The 16,092-nt window shown below is 43.2% G+C and overlaps 1 protein-coding gene across 2 annotated transcripts in view; it reads right to left on the bottom strand.

Moving 5' to 3' along the window:
• Nucleotides 1–16,092, bottom strand: part of ASH1L (ASH1 like histone lysine methyltransferase) — a 73,368-nt gene that overhangs the window by 12,401 nt on the left and 44,875 nt on the right. For both annotated transcript variants that reach the window (XM_051641248.1, XM_051641247.1), the window contains exons 8-22: nt 13,635–13,708; nt 11,409–11,454; nt 11,069–11,177; nt 10,458–10,664; nt 9,336–9,482; nt 8,282–8,390; nt 7,949–8,110; nt 7,656–7,750; nt 7,266–7,423; nt 6,136–6,288; nt 5,121–5,175; nt 4,886–5,018; nt 3,404–3,652; nt 2,470–2,556; nt 1,818–1,908 (exon numbers count right to left, since the gene is read on the bottom strand). In XM_051641248.1, the coding sequence (XP_051497208.1) occupies nt 1,818–1,908; nt 2,470–2,556; nt 3,404–3,652; nt 4,886–5,018; nt 5,121–5,175; nt 6,136–6,288; nt 7,266–7,423; nt 7,656–7,750; nt 7,949–8,110; nt 8,282–8,390; nt 9,336–9,482; nt 10,458–10,664; nt 11,069–11,177; nt 11,409–11,454; nt 13,635–13,708 (1,875 nt within the window). The remainder of the gene's footprint in view (nt 1–1,817; nt 1,909–2,469; nt 2,557–3,403; nt 3,653–4,885; nt 5,019–5,120; nt 5,176–6,135; nt 6,289–7,265; nt 7,424–7,655; nt 7,751–7,948; nt 8,111–8,281; nt 8,391–9,335; nt 9,483–10,457; nt 10,665–11,068; nt 11,178–11,408; nt 11,455–13,634; nt 13,709–16,092) is intronic.

Below are 16,092 nucleotides of genomic sequence, written 5' to 3' on the forward strand. Positions count from 1 at the left end.
CAGATGGGTTTTGAAAGTCTCCAGAGAAGGAGACTCCACAACCTCTCTGAGCAACCTGTCTCAGGGCTCTGTTACCCTCACATCAAAGAAGTTTCTCTTCATGTTGAGGTGGAACTTCCTGTGTTGTCACTTGGTTTCCCCTCGTCCTGTCACAGGCACCACTGAACAGAATATCATGTTGCAGAACTTCTGGTGGAGAGCTTGAGAGCAGCAATGAATCTATGGATTTTCCCTGTTTCTACTGTAGCTTTGTATTCCTTTCCAGAACCTTCTGGGTATACACCTTGCTTGATCTACTTCTGGAAGCTGCAGAGGTGCCTTAGAGCAATAGTTTGGTTTCCTTTGTCGTCTGCTCATGGTACATGGAGCTTAGCCCCATAAGGACTAACATTTCTCTAATTAGTCACTAACATCAGATTAGAGGAACCTGAATTAAATACAATGTGTCAGGACAAACAACACCTTAATGCTATGAATGGAGCCACAAAGGCCAACAAAACCACAACCCATTTGAACAGCAAACACAAAAGAAAGTACTGAGACAAGCCTAGAAAGCGAGTCACTCTCCAGCAAAGAATCCAGCAAAAAACAAGAGATGAGAAAACCAAAGAGCTGAAGTCTAGACAGGATAGACAATGAAGAGCAACAAGTGAATGCAAACTCTAGATCCTGCAGAGAGGACAAATAAGATCACAGAATCACAGAATGTGAGGGGTTGGAAGGGACCTCTGAAGATCATCGAGTCCAACCTCCATACACTCTGGTGTTTTTTTAATTCTCCACTTTCCTGAAGACTCTGCCATTCCTCTCTAGCAAACATACAAACTGGCCTTCCACATTCCAGAGCAGCTCCCTCAATAACTATAGGCTTCCTTCTGACATTGTATGTATCTGTAGGGTGAAATAACATAATAAAAAAACACTGAACAGAATGATGTGTCTGTGTAGTTGTCTCTGAAGGACTAAAGGCTTTGGAGCCTTGTCCAGAGAGATACACTTTCAGGAATAAACAAGGAATCATAGAATCATAGAAGGGTTAAGGTTGGAATCGACCTTAAAGATCATCAGGTTTCAACATCTGTTATGAGCAGGGACACCTCCCACCAGACCAGGCTGCACAAGCCTCATCTAACCTGGCCTTGAACACCTCCAGGGAGGGGATATCAACAACATTCCTGGGCAACCTGTTCCAGCACCTTCCTACCCTCATGAAGAAGAATTTCTTCCTGATGTCCAACCTAAATCTCCCCTCTTTCAGTTTAAAACCATTACCCCTTGTTCTGTCACTGCTCTCTCTGGTGAAAAGTCCCTCCCCAGCTTTCCTGCAGCCCCTTCAGGCACTGGAAGCTGCTCTAAGGTCTCCCTGGAGCCTTCTCTTCTCCAGGCTGAACATCCTCAAACTCTCCCAGGCTGTCTCCAGAGCAGAGCTGCTCTAGCCCTCCCATCATCTCCGTGGCCCTTCTCTGGACCCTCTCCAACAGCTCCATGTCTCTCCCGTGCTGAGGGCTCCAGAGCTGGACACAATATACTGACGGCCTTATTCGGCCTCTTTGCCTTTACTTCTAAATGTGAACTACCACAAACTGGCTCAGCATCTTCCTTCTTTGGCCAGGAGAGCCCTATCTGTGCTAAAGGTAACAAATGTTTCTTCATCAACCAACCTGTGAGAACTCTTACAATGTGTCATTCCCATAATAACAGAGAGTGCAGATTTCTACTTGTAAAAAGATAAAAGCATTTCCAACAGGGTGATGCCAGAAATCTCTGTACCTTCCTATCTGATGGAACCCACAGCAGGCACCAGAGTTAGCACATACCTTGGCGCAGCAGCAGATCATCTCTTAATAAGCATATATAATAAACACAGCCAGGCTGGGCATAATGGGGACGAGGAATCATAGGAACCTCCTGGATCAAAAAAGAAAAAAGGAAGAAAATTCTGAGATGCCCACCCTAATTAGCACAAAAATAGGGCTAATATCCTGTTAGAAATATGCAGAAGTGGCTAGACAAAAACTGACACTCAATGTGATGAAACCTAAACCAAGGAAGTTACACTATAAAGCGAGACACCCACAATGGTCTTGTGAATCTCAATAAATATAAATCATCATCATATCATAGAATCAGGGAATGGTTTGGATTGGAAGGGACCTTAAAGGTCATCTAGTTCCAACCCTCTGCATGGGCAGGGACACCTCCCACCAGCCCAGGTTGCCCCAAGCCTCATTCAACCTGCCCTTGAACACTTCCAGGGATGGGGCAGCCACAGCTTCTCTGGGCAACCTGGGCCAGGGTCTCACCACCCTCACAGCCAAGAATTTTCTCCTCTTGTCCAACCTAAGTTTCCCCTCTTTCAGTTTTGATCCATTCCCCCTTATCCTCTCACTACTTTGTAAAAAGTCATAATAAATGCAAGAGATGCTTCAGTTTAGAACTGTAGAGATGAAGAGGAGACTTCTTTTTTACCCTGTTCACAGACCGAGGTTCACACTGCTCACATAAGTAGTGTTCAACATCAGAATTCACACCCATGCAGTCACAGTGCTGCCAGACCTAGAAAAACAGATAAAACCTCATCAGCAATTCCTGTCATAGATTTTATTTACAAATTGCATTTTCTCAAAACCATCAAGGAAAGTAAGAAAACAAGCTTCCCAACAGAAATTCAAGATGTTCTTTGAACTATTTCACACTATATCAGAGGACAGACAAGACCCCTGTGCAACTGTGTACGGAAAAGCCCAAAACTGTTGAAATTAATTCTGCTTGACTAAAGACAGGAGGTGCTGGCAGTTTCAGAAGTGATAGCTCCTCTAGATGGAAATGCAAGTTGCATTTCATAGAATCATGGAATGGTTTGGGTTGGAAGGGACCTTAAAAGATCATCCAGACCCACCTCCAGCATGAGCAGGGACACCTCCCACCAGACCAGATTGCTTAAAGTCCCATCCCTTCTCAGCTTGAACACGTCCAGAGATGGGGCAGCTACAGCTTCTCTGGCCAGTGTTTCACCACCCTCACAGCAAAGAATTTCTTCCTAATATCCAACGTAAATCTCCCTCTTCCAGCTTAAAACCATTTCCCCTCATCCCATCCCTCCCTGTCCTTGTCCAAAGTCCCTCCCCAGCTTTCCTGGAGCCCCTTCAGGCACTGGAAGGTGCTCTAAGGTCCCCCTGGAGCCTTCTCCTCTTCAGACTGAACACCCAAACTCTCCCAGCCTGTCTCCAGAGCAGAGCTGCTCCAGCCCTATAACAGAATCTCTCAGTTCTTTTGGAGAGGAAATGAAGGTCTGAACAGGTAATTAAACCCTAGTAGCTACATGGCAACTGCTGGTAAAAGTCCCACTGGTTATGGAGGACAGACAAGAGCACTAGGCTCCACTTTGTTTCCCCTGCCTCACCATGCACTTTTCACACTGGATCATGAGTCCTTCATCTTTGTAAAGACCACAAATGCAACGGATCACATCTTCATCCTTCTCGTGCCCGTTTTCTTTTTCACAGACCGATGTCTCACTGCTGTCAGCTTCACTGGCTGTTTCTCCCACAATTTCATCAATCTGGGCAGATGCCTCATGGCGAGCATTATAATATGCCTTCCGCAGCCGGCACACGTCACGCCCAGTTGAAGATTTTCTGCCATAATATTTCTGAAACAAAACAAAGAGATTTTTTTTTTTTTCCCAGGTCTCATGCTTCTGGTGCATTCCTGTCTGCGGGCACCCCTGTCTTCACTAAAGCTGCACCCACCAAGGTGGTGAACATCTGTGCATCTACTTCCTTTTTTTGAGCAGCAGGTCCATGCCTCATGCAGGTGACAGTGAAGAACAAAGTACCTCTCCCAAAAGGCACTGACATTTCTTTAGGATGGCTCTGCTGAGAAGCTTCCCTGCTCCAAAACCAGCCAAGAAGCCATCAGAGGGACAATAGATGCACCTCTGCCATTAACATATGAAAGAACTGAGATAAGAGCTGAGCAGAGAGAGCACTTAAAGAAAAAGAACTGTGCTTGAGAGGCAGAGCGGTGCTGCTGGTTGGTGAGGAAGGTGAAGAAGGTGCCCGAGCAGAAGTTTCCCTGCAACCCATGGCGAGAGGGCAGCTGTCCCCCTGCCCTCATGGAGGAACGCGCTGGGACATTCCCTGAAGGCACCAGGAGGGGTGGACTTGGCCACTGGACTTGGATTTTGTGACCAGTGGACTCGGATTTGCTGCCAGTGGACTCGGATGCTGCAGCTGTGGAAGCCCCCGGGCCAGGGGAGGTGCCTGTTCCCCAAGCCCCCATGACTCTGTGGGCAGCGCTGGAGCAGCTCCAGGCCTGGTGGGAAGGACTCATGGAGGAGAGGTTGGTGGAGGACTCTGCCATGGGAGGAACCCCGTGGGGAAGCAGGGTAGGACTGTGAGGAATCCTTCTCCGTGAGGAGGAAGGAGCAGCAGGAACCACCAGCCTGTGAACTGACTCTAAACCCCATCCCCATCCCCCTGTGCTGCTGGGGGGAAGGAGGGAGAGAAATGGGGAACAAAGTGATTTGGGCCAGGAAGAAGGGAGGGGTGGCGTAAGATATGCAAGCACTGCCCTTTGTGTTGTCTGTGTCCTGTGTGTGTTTGATTAGTGTGAAATTAAATTATTATGTTTTCCCCAAGTTGAGTCTGTTTTGCTCGGGACCTTAATCGGTGAAGAACCCTCCTTGTCCTTGCCTGGACCCATGAGCTTCTCATTGGGTTTGTCCTCCCCATCCCAGAGTGTGTGTGAGAGTCGAGTGAGTGGCCACAGGGCTGGTTCTTTGTTGTCCTGTTAGGCCCAAACCACGACAGTTAGCAAGTGCATTAAACTGGGGTATATCCCCCATTCTGTGCAGCAGCTTTAAGGCCAGAGAGAACCTCACCTCTGCATTCCGGAAGACCTTCAGCATGTCCCCATCAAAAGCTTCCACAGTTTTATAGTAGCCAGTCAAGATCTGCTTCTCAATTGTAGCCAAGTCCAATGGGTCAGAGATCTTTTCGTAATAGTCTGCATTTCTAAAATGGGAATGTATGCACAATGTAATTTTCATGAGCATTTCAAAGCTGTGTAAATCCACTATAGAAAACCATGGGTTGCTCTGAGAAGCAAATGCTTACTTTTTCTTTGGGGGTAGGTTCAGCAGGGGAGCTGCAAGAGCCTGCCTGGAAGAATCTGTAACAGGAACACACAGTTTAGCAACATTTTCTGGAGTAAAACTTGAAAAGACAAGCAACTAACAACACTACAACCAGGTTAAAAAAAGGCTCTTCTCCCTCTGGAATACTGTGTCCAATTCCAGGCTCCCCAGTGTATAAAGGATCAGGGACTACTGGAAACAGTCCAGCACATGGCAAAAAGATGATGAGGGACTGGAGCATCCGCTCTGTGAGGAAAGGCTGGGAGACCTGGACTGTTCAGCCTGGAGAAGGCTGAGAGGGGATCTCATTAGTGATGATCAGTATCTCCAGGGGGTGTCAAGAGGGCGAGACCAGACTCTTTTCAGCAGTGCCCAGTGGCAGGACCAGGGACAATGGGCAAAAGCTGAAGCACAGGATGGTCAAGTTAAAGAAAAGGAAAAACTTAGTGCCTGTGAGAGTGACAGAGCCCTGGGACAGGCTGCCCAGAGAGGCTGTGGAGTCTCCTTCTCTGGAGACATTCCCAACCCATCTGGACGTGTTCCTGTGGGATCTGCTGTAGGTGATCCTGCTCTAGCAGGGGGTTGGAGTAGGTCATCTCCAGAGGTCCCCTCCAACCTCAACCACTCTGTGACTGAGGCACAGGGAACTGAAATACTTCTGCTTTTTTAGAAGTCAGTTGCTGTAATCAGACTACATGTAGCACAACAGATGATGCCTTCCTGGGAATTCTGTCAATTGTACAACTTTGCCAAACTACTGAAAAATCAACATAAAAAGACAGCAACATCTGCAGATTCTGGTGGCAGAGGAAGGGGTTGAGGGTAAAGCAAAGAGATTACTGGTAGCAGGAGAAAGGGAAAAATAAAAAAAAGGGGGAAGGTTATTTAATGTCCTGAAATAAACTTTTTTTTTCCTATTGTTTTCTATTTGAGGTCTATTGTTCCAGAGGCTGAAAAAGTCTCCATGGAGATTTCTTTAGGAGTGTCACCTTCACCTTTATAGGCTATAATGCCATCACATATTTCCTTGAAGATTTGTGCCAGGCGGGCAGCACGAGCCACTTCAAGATTCTCCTCAGCTGCAGCCAAGCGTCGTGTTCTCACCGAGCGGGAGGTTTGCAGGGCTGAAAACTGGGTCATGAAGACATCTGAAAGAGGGTCAAAAAAATAAAACCCCCTCTAAGCCAAAAATTAAAGATCAAATTACAGCATCTTTTCTGATCCAGCGACTCCACCCAATTATTAAAATTAACATGTTTTCTAAGCTACTTTAACAGTGGAGAGTTTCAGTTTCACATTCTGAAGTCAGCTCTCAGTGCTTAGAGCTCATCTAAATGGCTAAGCTGGTTATTTTATGTTGCTGGAGCAAATACAGCCAAAACTAACCCAAAATACTCACTTCCCAGATTTTCATGTACCTGACATCGGGGAACTGCCTGGATGTGAAGACTGCGGTTCTCCCAATAGAGGGTTATTTTTGGTTAATACATTTTTTTCTGATAGTCATATTTTGTCCCATTTCCATAACTGACTGCATGCCAAAAAGCTTTGTTCTCTAAAGGCCTGAAATCCATCAACTTATGAGGAAAAATTACAATTTCAAAGTCAATGCAACTGTTTCTTGTCTGAGGATACAGAAAGCAGAAACCAACTCTTCACTGTAAGGGCAAATCATGGGAAATGTTAACAACCATCCTCCTCCCTCTCATAAACCACTCTTGATTAAACACAAGACATGACAACTTCTCCCAGGACTTGAGAGGCATCACGGCTGTTAGAAGAACATGAATTAATCCAGCAACCAGACAAATTATTTATAGGATACGAACTTCTCATTCTTAAGAAAACAGCAAGAAGTGCTTCAGAGGAAACTGCAGAATTCCATAATGCAAAGAACACACTAGAACAGCGAAAGAGCTTCTGTGTAAAGCCAAGGACACACACACAGAAACGCCCACATGGGGATTGTTATCTCTGTTATCCGTTCCCTGGATGGATTCCAGAAGGTGTGTGAATCTTGTGGTAACTCTGCATTTGATTTCCACACAGAGCTTACTTAAACTCTTCACGCGCATGTTATGGAGGTTCTCAAAGCAGGAACCTGCGGAATCTATGTTGGCCTCACCGGATTTGATGTTGCCATCATCCCGACAGATCCCGTTCCAGCGGGTGTACAGGGACGTGCTGTGGATGTTCTCACTGACGTGCTTCACTTCCTCTTGCTTTTGTCGAATCTTCTCCCAGTTTCGTACCAAAAATACGTGGTGTTTTAGCACAAAATTCCTGCAGAAATTAGAATAATTCAAGAATCACTTTCTTACTGTAAAATTAATTCCTTAAAATGGGGAAAATGGCAGATATTATTTATGGAGAGGGATTCCACCCTGGCTGGTTAAAGGAGAACTAAGAGCTGCTAACTCAGACGTTTTATGATGCTCTATCTATGAGAAAATAAAATAATCTTAACATTTGTAGGTCACTTCTGAGAAAAACCCTCACTGAAGTCATTCCTTACCTTTCTCTGTTAGACATGGGCTTCATCTGAAGCTGTGGTGTCAGCCTTGTTGGTGCGTTGACACTTTCACTGGGTTCCTCTGGGATGTGGCCCCTCTGGAAAACAGATCATTTTGATAGACAGGAAAACCTGTGCCAGGAACTTAGAAAACAGTAAAAGCAGTTTCTGAGACCGAACCTGTAGTATTTTGGTTAAAATATGAAAACACACAGTTTTTCCAGTTTGCTGGCACAAACTGATTTCCTATTAAGCTCTATCCACAAAAAAAAAAAAGAGCTGCCTTTTTTACTTACTCTCTTCTTTAATTTGTGCTTTGACTTCCTTTTCTCTTTTGACCGCCCAGGCCTTCTGTGGGTGCTCACAGGCTGGTTGCTTTTGCTTGACAGTCCATTCACTCGCTGACTTTTTCCACCAATTATTCCTCTGCATTTGTCAAAACCACATTTGCAGAGTTGCTTGGGAAAAAAAAGAAATTAAATAAACCCCCAAAATTTTATTCTCTCTCAGTATTATAAAAAACCCTGTTCTGTCAAATAGATCACAATAGGTTTTGTTAATTGACCTTCAGCTTCACAGAGTGTTTGTCCTTGGTAAGTTTTCTTACGGTCTTGCACTGTGATCCTTACCTGTTTTTCAACATTAAATGAGTGAAAATTGTAGTCATAAGTCAGTTCAGTACCAGCAGGCATGTCCTTCAGGGCATACAATCCAATCCGGTAAACACCATTTACAGACCTGCAGGGGAAGAACAGGAAAATATTCCCAATAATGAAAAAAAAAAGTGTCTTTGTCCACAGAGTGGAACTGTTAGAGATAGGACACAATACTTTTGCTGGATTATGCTTGTTCTTCATTTGTACTGTTTGCTTTTTTTATGTCTTACAATCAATGTGGAAAGCCAAGAAAGTGAATATCCCATTTCCAAGGAGCAGGCAGTTGGACTTCAAATAGAGAAGCTACAAACCCTCCTGGCTACCACAGCAGATCTATTCATCAACTGCTGAGATTCAGGCTCTCACCCTGAATAAAAAGCTTGCACTGAACATCATTTCAGAAAATGCATTTAAATTAATTGCCTCTCCAATTATTTTACTTCTTTTTTGTGATGGATTTTCAAATTTAAAACTTCATTACTAGTGCTTAAATCCCCTCACAGTATCTGAGAATCACAAGCTGCTCCATTGTTCTGATGCACAGCTCCACTGCACTGACCACAGCTGATTCTATGACAAACATCTGCTATTTCACTCTAAGTTTTTCATTGGAAGTTTCTCAGAAATACTTCCTCCCAGTCTGGCACTGGATTTCTTCTGATAATACTGACAGGACACACGGTATGCTGAACTCAGAGTACTGCCCTGTCTACCTCATTGAAAAACACACCTGAATTGCCACAACATCTACATGTAGATTATTTTATGGCATTACCTGGGCTTCAACATTAGTAGCAGATGAACAGAATGACAAAAACCTACATTGGATTTGCCTTAGATCCTGTCTCCAAAATGTCCAATACCTGAAAATGTCTTGTGCAATGCAAGCATGATAGGAAGTATTATTTCCACTGTTTAGCTTGATTCCCCTTCCTATTTTTAGCTAGATTCTCTGAGCTGAGCTGGTTATCTACACCTTAGTCAATGGTATATCACTCTTCCAATAAACAGAGTATATTTTTCTTACCATTTCTGCATCTCACAGTTAGGATTACAGCTGTGGTTGATGAAACGAGCCTCATTGCCCATACGATAGCTATCTATCACCATTCCACTGTCTAAATTCAGGCAGTAATGATCACTGTGATTATGGTACTGTTCAATCATCCGGTTCCTAGGAAGCAACACAGGAAAGTTATTATTTGTGATTCTGCCTGTTGCTGCAAACCAAACAGGGAGTAACATAGTAACAGAGCATTGAAGCAGCTGAGGGGGGGTTTTGAAGAAAAAGCAATTATCATCTTTTATATTTTATAGAACCATACACCTAGAGATGGAGGAAAACCATGATTATACCTATTTTTCTAAGTCAAGGCCATTGACAGAGCTTGGATTAGAATTTAGAAATTTGCTCTTCTGGAATGCTCTTTTGGGTTCTGCAGATTATTTGTCTACATTTCATGTTGGTAACCTGTGTATGGAAGAGAAAATGCAAGGGTAGATTCTTTGATGTGCAGATGTATGCATGTGTACAACAATCAGCCTCTCCCTTTCATTAGCTGGGACAGGACAGTTTCTGAATTCACATCCATGGGTAACAGCTAAATCTCTGTAGCAAGAGAGCAACAGTAATGAGCCAGTTGTGTCAAAAGGTATCTCTGCATTTGACTTCTGATGGAGCTCTAAGAGCAGCAGGTATGTCCCTCTGGTCTCAATCTTCCTGGGATGCTGTGTAGTTAACCAAACTACATTTTCTTTCTTTCATTGGTTACTGATGCTCCCACTTGTTCCTTTTTCTTCATACCTGTCTGTGAAAGCTCTTTTCCCTTCCTGCCCTGTTATGCTCCTCGTTGACCTTGCACACTTCAAGTCCTGCACAGTACTCATATAAAATTCACATTCACTTGTGGCATTTGGCATTTAGAGGGCAGATGATGCATTTCCAACACTATAATAATTCCTCTTTATTTTGACTGGTTGATTAAAAAGCTGAATTCTAAGCCTTCCTTCTGGTGGCTGTGACCAGAAGAACATTCTTCTTTTTCCCCTTACTCTCCCCTTAATTTCTAAGGATTTCCCAGCAATGGCAATAGATGCTAAACTTATTTATTGAGCCTTCCATGCTAAAGCAGAAAATAAATATTTCTACCTGAATTCTTGCTCACTAACAACTTCTCCTAGATATTCAATGATAAACTGTCCTGCTTTCAGGGGTTCTTTGGTACGGATCCCCCATCCTTTCTCCTCTGCCCGGAACCTCTCCAGGCACTGCACCCACTCGTGCCTCTGTATCCGCTGGTTACAACACTGTTCACCACAAGGGCAGGTGTTTGGTGAACACTCCGCAAAGATCATCCTACAATGAAAAATAAAGAAGTTAAAGGAAGGTGAATAGCATCCTTTTACATCTATCATACAAGGGAAAACAATTTAGATTCTTTTTCCTTTAAATTTCCTCTGTTAAATACAAGTTATTCAAGAACTCAAATGCCTCTTGCTTTCAAGGTATAATTCACACCAATAATCCCAGCCTGGCTCTCACTGCCACTTAAAGAGCAAAATGGAGCTTTTAGTGGGCTCTTCCGCTGAAGGAGGAGGTGGGGGGAGCACACATGGAGCAGAGTTATTCTCTATGTTCTGTCATAATACTCTTTACTACTGGCATTGCATCCAGCACAACTCTTTGCTTAACACATCATGAGTTGATGTGAAATAATCCATTTATTGAAATTCTCTTATCATAGACAACTTATTCCTAACCTGTTAAGACAGTCCTCCTGACAGCCCTTTCCGTTGTCATCATCTGGCTTCTTACAATTGCAGGTAGTGGCCTCATAGCCAGAAAGAGGCTTGACATCCACATATACATCTAGAGAAAAAAAACAACAAAACCAAAACCAAAACAAACCCAATCAGGGAAAAGAATTCTTTGCATGTGGAAAAACAGAACTATTTATCTACAATATTTTCATTTCAACTACATAACACAAAAAAAAAAAGAAAGTGGAAGTGTCTTTGGCAGGACAAAAAGCATGACAGAAAGGTAGGGTGTGCTGAAAATTCCACAGTTAACACATTTTAGTAATAAGATTTTACTTACTAGAACGGATTTTTTTATAAAGTGGGACATCTGGCTTTTTATACAACTAAAAGGAAGAGACAGAAAATGTTAATACATTGCACAAGTGCATCTGTTATTCAAAAGAATCAGGGCAATGATCTTCTGTACAAACCTAACAGTTTTGTAATCATTCCTAGAAACTATATCTGCATTTTCTTATTTAGGCTCAGACTATATTAGCAAACAAGTAAAAACAAAGTACATAATAAGTAGAATTTAGACTTAATGAGGTAGCTGAGCAGTTTTTCTAACACACTGTTTATTCTTCCCATACTATTTGAACAGAGGAATATTGATAACATGAGAACAGATTGAACAATGATGTTCTTTTCAATACTGAAAAGAATAATAATTATTTAAATCTACTTTGGAGAAAGCATCTCTGATGGAATGACCATGTGCTGAAACTTCAAAAAGGGAAAAAGAAAAATTGAGGTGCCTATAAAAACTACAGATAGGAGCCAAGAGAAAAGCATATTAATCTTCCAATCAGAGAAACGTCTCTGGAGATGGAGATGACTAGAGGGCAAAGGGGAGATTAGCTCACACTTCATAACTTCATATATATTCCATGCTTTCTAACAAGCTTTAAGGAATAACTCCAAATTATGACATATTTCACACATTTCCTGCATTATCAGGCTTTCAGCAGTAACACATATGGCACATGGGCAGGTAACCACCATGGCACAAACAAAGCTGCTCTATGAGGGCTTTGTGTTCTAGGTAGATATGGAAAACCTTGAGAAAATAGAATCAGAGGGGTTGGAAGGAACCTCTGGAGGTCGGAGTACAAACTCCATGCTGTAGCAGGAACACCCAGGGCAGACCCCATAGGAACACATCCAGACGGGTCTTGAAAGTCTCCAGAGGAGACTCCACAACCTCTTTGGGCAGCCTGTCCCAGGGCTCCCTCACCCTCACAGCAAAGAAGTTTCTCCTCATGTTGAGGTGGAACTTTCTGTGTTGTCACTTGGTGCCAGTTTCCTCTCGTCCTGTCACAGGCTCCACTGAACAGAGACTGGCCCATTCTTGACACCCCCCTGCAGATATCTATAGACATTAATCAGGTCCCCTCTCAGTCTTCTCTTCTCCAGACTAAACAGCCCCAGGTCTCTCAGCCTTTCCTCATATGACAGATGTTCCAGCCCCTTCATCATCCTTGTAGCCTGCATGGGACTTTTTCCAGTAAATCCCTGTCCCTCTTGATCTGGGGAGCCCAGAACTGGACACAATGCTCCAGATGTGGTCTCACCAGGACAGAGCAGGGGGGAGGAGAACTTCCCTTTACCTGCTGGCCACACTGTTCTCATACATCCCTAGATACTATTAGCTCTCTTGGCCACAAGGGCACATTGTTGTCCCATGGATCACTTGTTGTCCACCAGGACTCCAAGGGGCTGCTACCTAGCAGGTCAACCCCTAATCTATACTGGTGCATAGTGGTTGAAAATATAAGATAGGTAGATGTAATTAATCTTTAACACATGGCAAGAAACTTTCCTTGGCTGAAATGTCAACAAGGATCATGACTTGAAGATTAATTTTTGGTGGTATTACGAGTAGTTGGAACCATGACCACCTGGGACTGTGTCTTGTTCATTTACATGCTCAAATTACATGTCTGAGAGCACCTTCTTGCAGCAGAGCTGGGGACAGATTTACCCTCCAGCCTTAAATCCTGTGTTAAACCACTTGGTGGAAACTTCTCAGGGAAAAAAATATGCCTATTTTTAGGTTTGCACATATTTAAAGCTCTTTAAAAAGAACGCAACTGTTAAACAGCTTCTCTTCTTTCCTCAGTATGAAAATCTCAGCTTGCAAGTGAAAAATAAATTCCACTCTGCTGGGACTGATCCAAGAAAAATAAGGCTTGAAATTTCTCAGTGCTGTTGGCAGTACATCTGAATTCTCCTGAGGCATGTCATTGCAGCAAGCAGGCAAGCTACCAGAATAAAAGTCTGCAGCAAAATTGATGGCTTTTTTCAGCAGAAATAGGTTTGTTATTTTGCAAGCAATGGAATAACAACAATTATTCACATTAAATCCATATGTAAATCCTTTTTTCTTCCCCTTCATGCAATGGCTGCACCAAGAATATTCATCATTACACAGGGTGTATCAACGCAGCTTTCATGAAAGAATCTGCTGTTTTCTATGACTTCTCATTATATTATTGGCAACCAGTAACTTTTAATGTCATACCTGATTGTGTTTCCACTGCCAGAGGATGTCGTAAGGCAGCTGGAAGTCAATTCTCTTTTGTCTGAGATACTTTCCTGAAACAAAAAGCTCTGTCAGTCACACACACTCATACCCACACATCCCCAGGAGGAATAAGGGCTGCTCCCAGGCATGCTGCCAAATTCTGACAGGGCCTCTCCATGTCTGACAGTCAAAAAGGCAGAAGAGCAGAATCCTCCCAGGATGTTCTGTTTGTTAGTGGCAAGCCCAGGGAAGAGCCCTCCACTGTGCCATGGGCTGCATTCTGCTCTGCTGTCCCACTCAGGTTTAAATCTTTATGAACAGGGAGGGAAGCTGCTGTCTTAGATGCAAGTTGCCTGGTGAGGCAGGTGGGAGAGGGAGCTTCTGCTTGGACTTGAACTCCAACAGCCACAGTTCAACTCTGAAAAGCAGAGCCAGGAACCTTGCAGGTGTTCACCTGCCTGTGCTGCATGTGAGCTACCCTGGGGACAACAGCAAATAACTGACCCAACTGAACACAACTGTGAGCCTCACAGCCACCATCATTCACTTTGGGCAGGAATCTCCAAGTTGACACTTTATCCTGAGCTTTTTGCACACACATGAAGAAAACGATTTAGCACAGAGAATAAATATGTGTTAAAAACCCCATCTGCACAATTCGTGCAAGATAGTAAATCACAATATTGTACTCAGAGAAACTCAATCAGTTTTGAAAACAATATCCAAGCCTGTTCCTATGACCAAAGCAGACTAAAGAACAAATTCAGACCTGGCAACCACATTCCTAGATGTTTTGGAATGACTGCAATATGATCCAGATTTTCAGCAATAACTGAAACTAATTTTAGATAAATTACTACTTCCATTCTAGCTTTTCTCTCTATTCTAAAATGTAGCCACCAATAACCTCTTCCCAAAAGAAGAAACCTGCACCATTACACACTTCGTTAACGTAAGACCCAAGGTTTGACACAAACACTAAGTTCTAGCCAAGATGAAAACATTCTCTTATTGTTTTGTTGGCATATTGTATCACAAACTGTAGTGAGAAGAGTGACTAAGATGAGGTGTTAGTCCTGTGTCAGACTTCCACAGTTTTTCTAAATGTTAACACGTGCCTTTAGGTTCCTCCAGCACTAGTTTGTGGTTTCATGTAAATTCACATGTGTACCCTTCACTGGAAAAGAAAAACTGTGATGTTTTCCTTACCATTTACTTCTAAATTACTTTTCATTTTCAATGCTTTACTCATCCATAGCAGGTTCCAGGAAAGAGCTAAATCTGCTGGGAATTTGCTTTCACTCCTATGACATCAGTGAGCAAAACAAAAGGTTCTTTCAGGTGCCCATGCACCATACCCAGAGTGCAGGAAGGTCCCTCCTGCCCTTGTCAAGTGCTAGCAGTGCAGTCACCTGGCAGAGCCCTGAGCCTCCCAACTCTGCTCTGCCATTAAACCACCCTCCAGCCACCTGACCTGGAGCACTCGGAGCAGCTTTAGCTCCAGTGCAGGAGCTGGTTTGTGTCTGCTGGCACAAGCAAACCTTCTTGTGAAGAGAACAGGATGGTGGCACTGCAACCTGAACCTCATCCCGACAGATGGTCTGGTCACACAACAGTTTTGTGACCCAATTGAGAAAGGAACTGAGAGGGGTCATGTTTTTGAGAATTTAAATTAACACCTTCTGTTCTGAAACCTGTCTTGCAGTTAGTGATTCACGCAGATCTGTCAAACTCTTCACCTGCTGTTACTTCTCTGTGGAAGTCAAAGTTGTTTATAGAGCAAAAAAATTCAGTTAAAGAAGACAAACCAATGAAACGTTTGTATTTGGTGGGACAAATATTCCTGCTGCACAATATGGAATTTCCTGTATTCTCTGCCTGACAGCACTTGAAGTAAGAAACCACAGCATTTTAAAAGCACAATTAACTGAAAAATAGATCAATCTTGGCTTGTCCTGGGAAATCACATGAGCTTCAAAAATGTTAGTCTGGGAGTTCATGGCCACTGAATCCAGGCTGCCCAGTCCAGTGGACAGGACTCGACAGCTGCAACCTGGAACTCCATGGGTTCTAAATGCTCAGCAAAGAGAAGCCCTAAACCTCATTTGGTTCTACCTGAGATCTCAAAATGGGGGTGAAATAAAAACATACATAATAGCTAAGTTCTTCATTCTTCCTCACTTTTATCCATGCTTAACAACAGACATCACTGAGTGCATGGGGCTATAGGGGAATTTATTACTGCATGCTGAGCTTTTGAGATTTAAGGAATAGTCATAGAATTGTCTCTGGCTATTCTACTGTAATGGTAGTTAGAAAAGAAGGCTCAGCATTTCAGCAAAAGTATTATAGCAGTTAAAGCAGGTTTTAAACTAGATTGGTGTTTTCTTATGATAAACAAAAAATGAGAACAAAATTTTTGTAGCAAATGAAAAAGCCTCCTGAGTAAAACTTT

This window comes from Apus apus, chromosome 27, assembly GCF_020740795.1.
Source record: "Apus apus isolate bApuApu2 chromosome 27, bApuApu2.pri.cur, whole genome shotgun sequence".
Lineage (NCBI taxonomy): Eukaryota > Metazoa > Chordata > Aves > Apodiformes > Apodidae > Apus > Apus apus.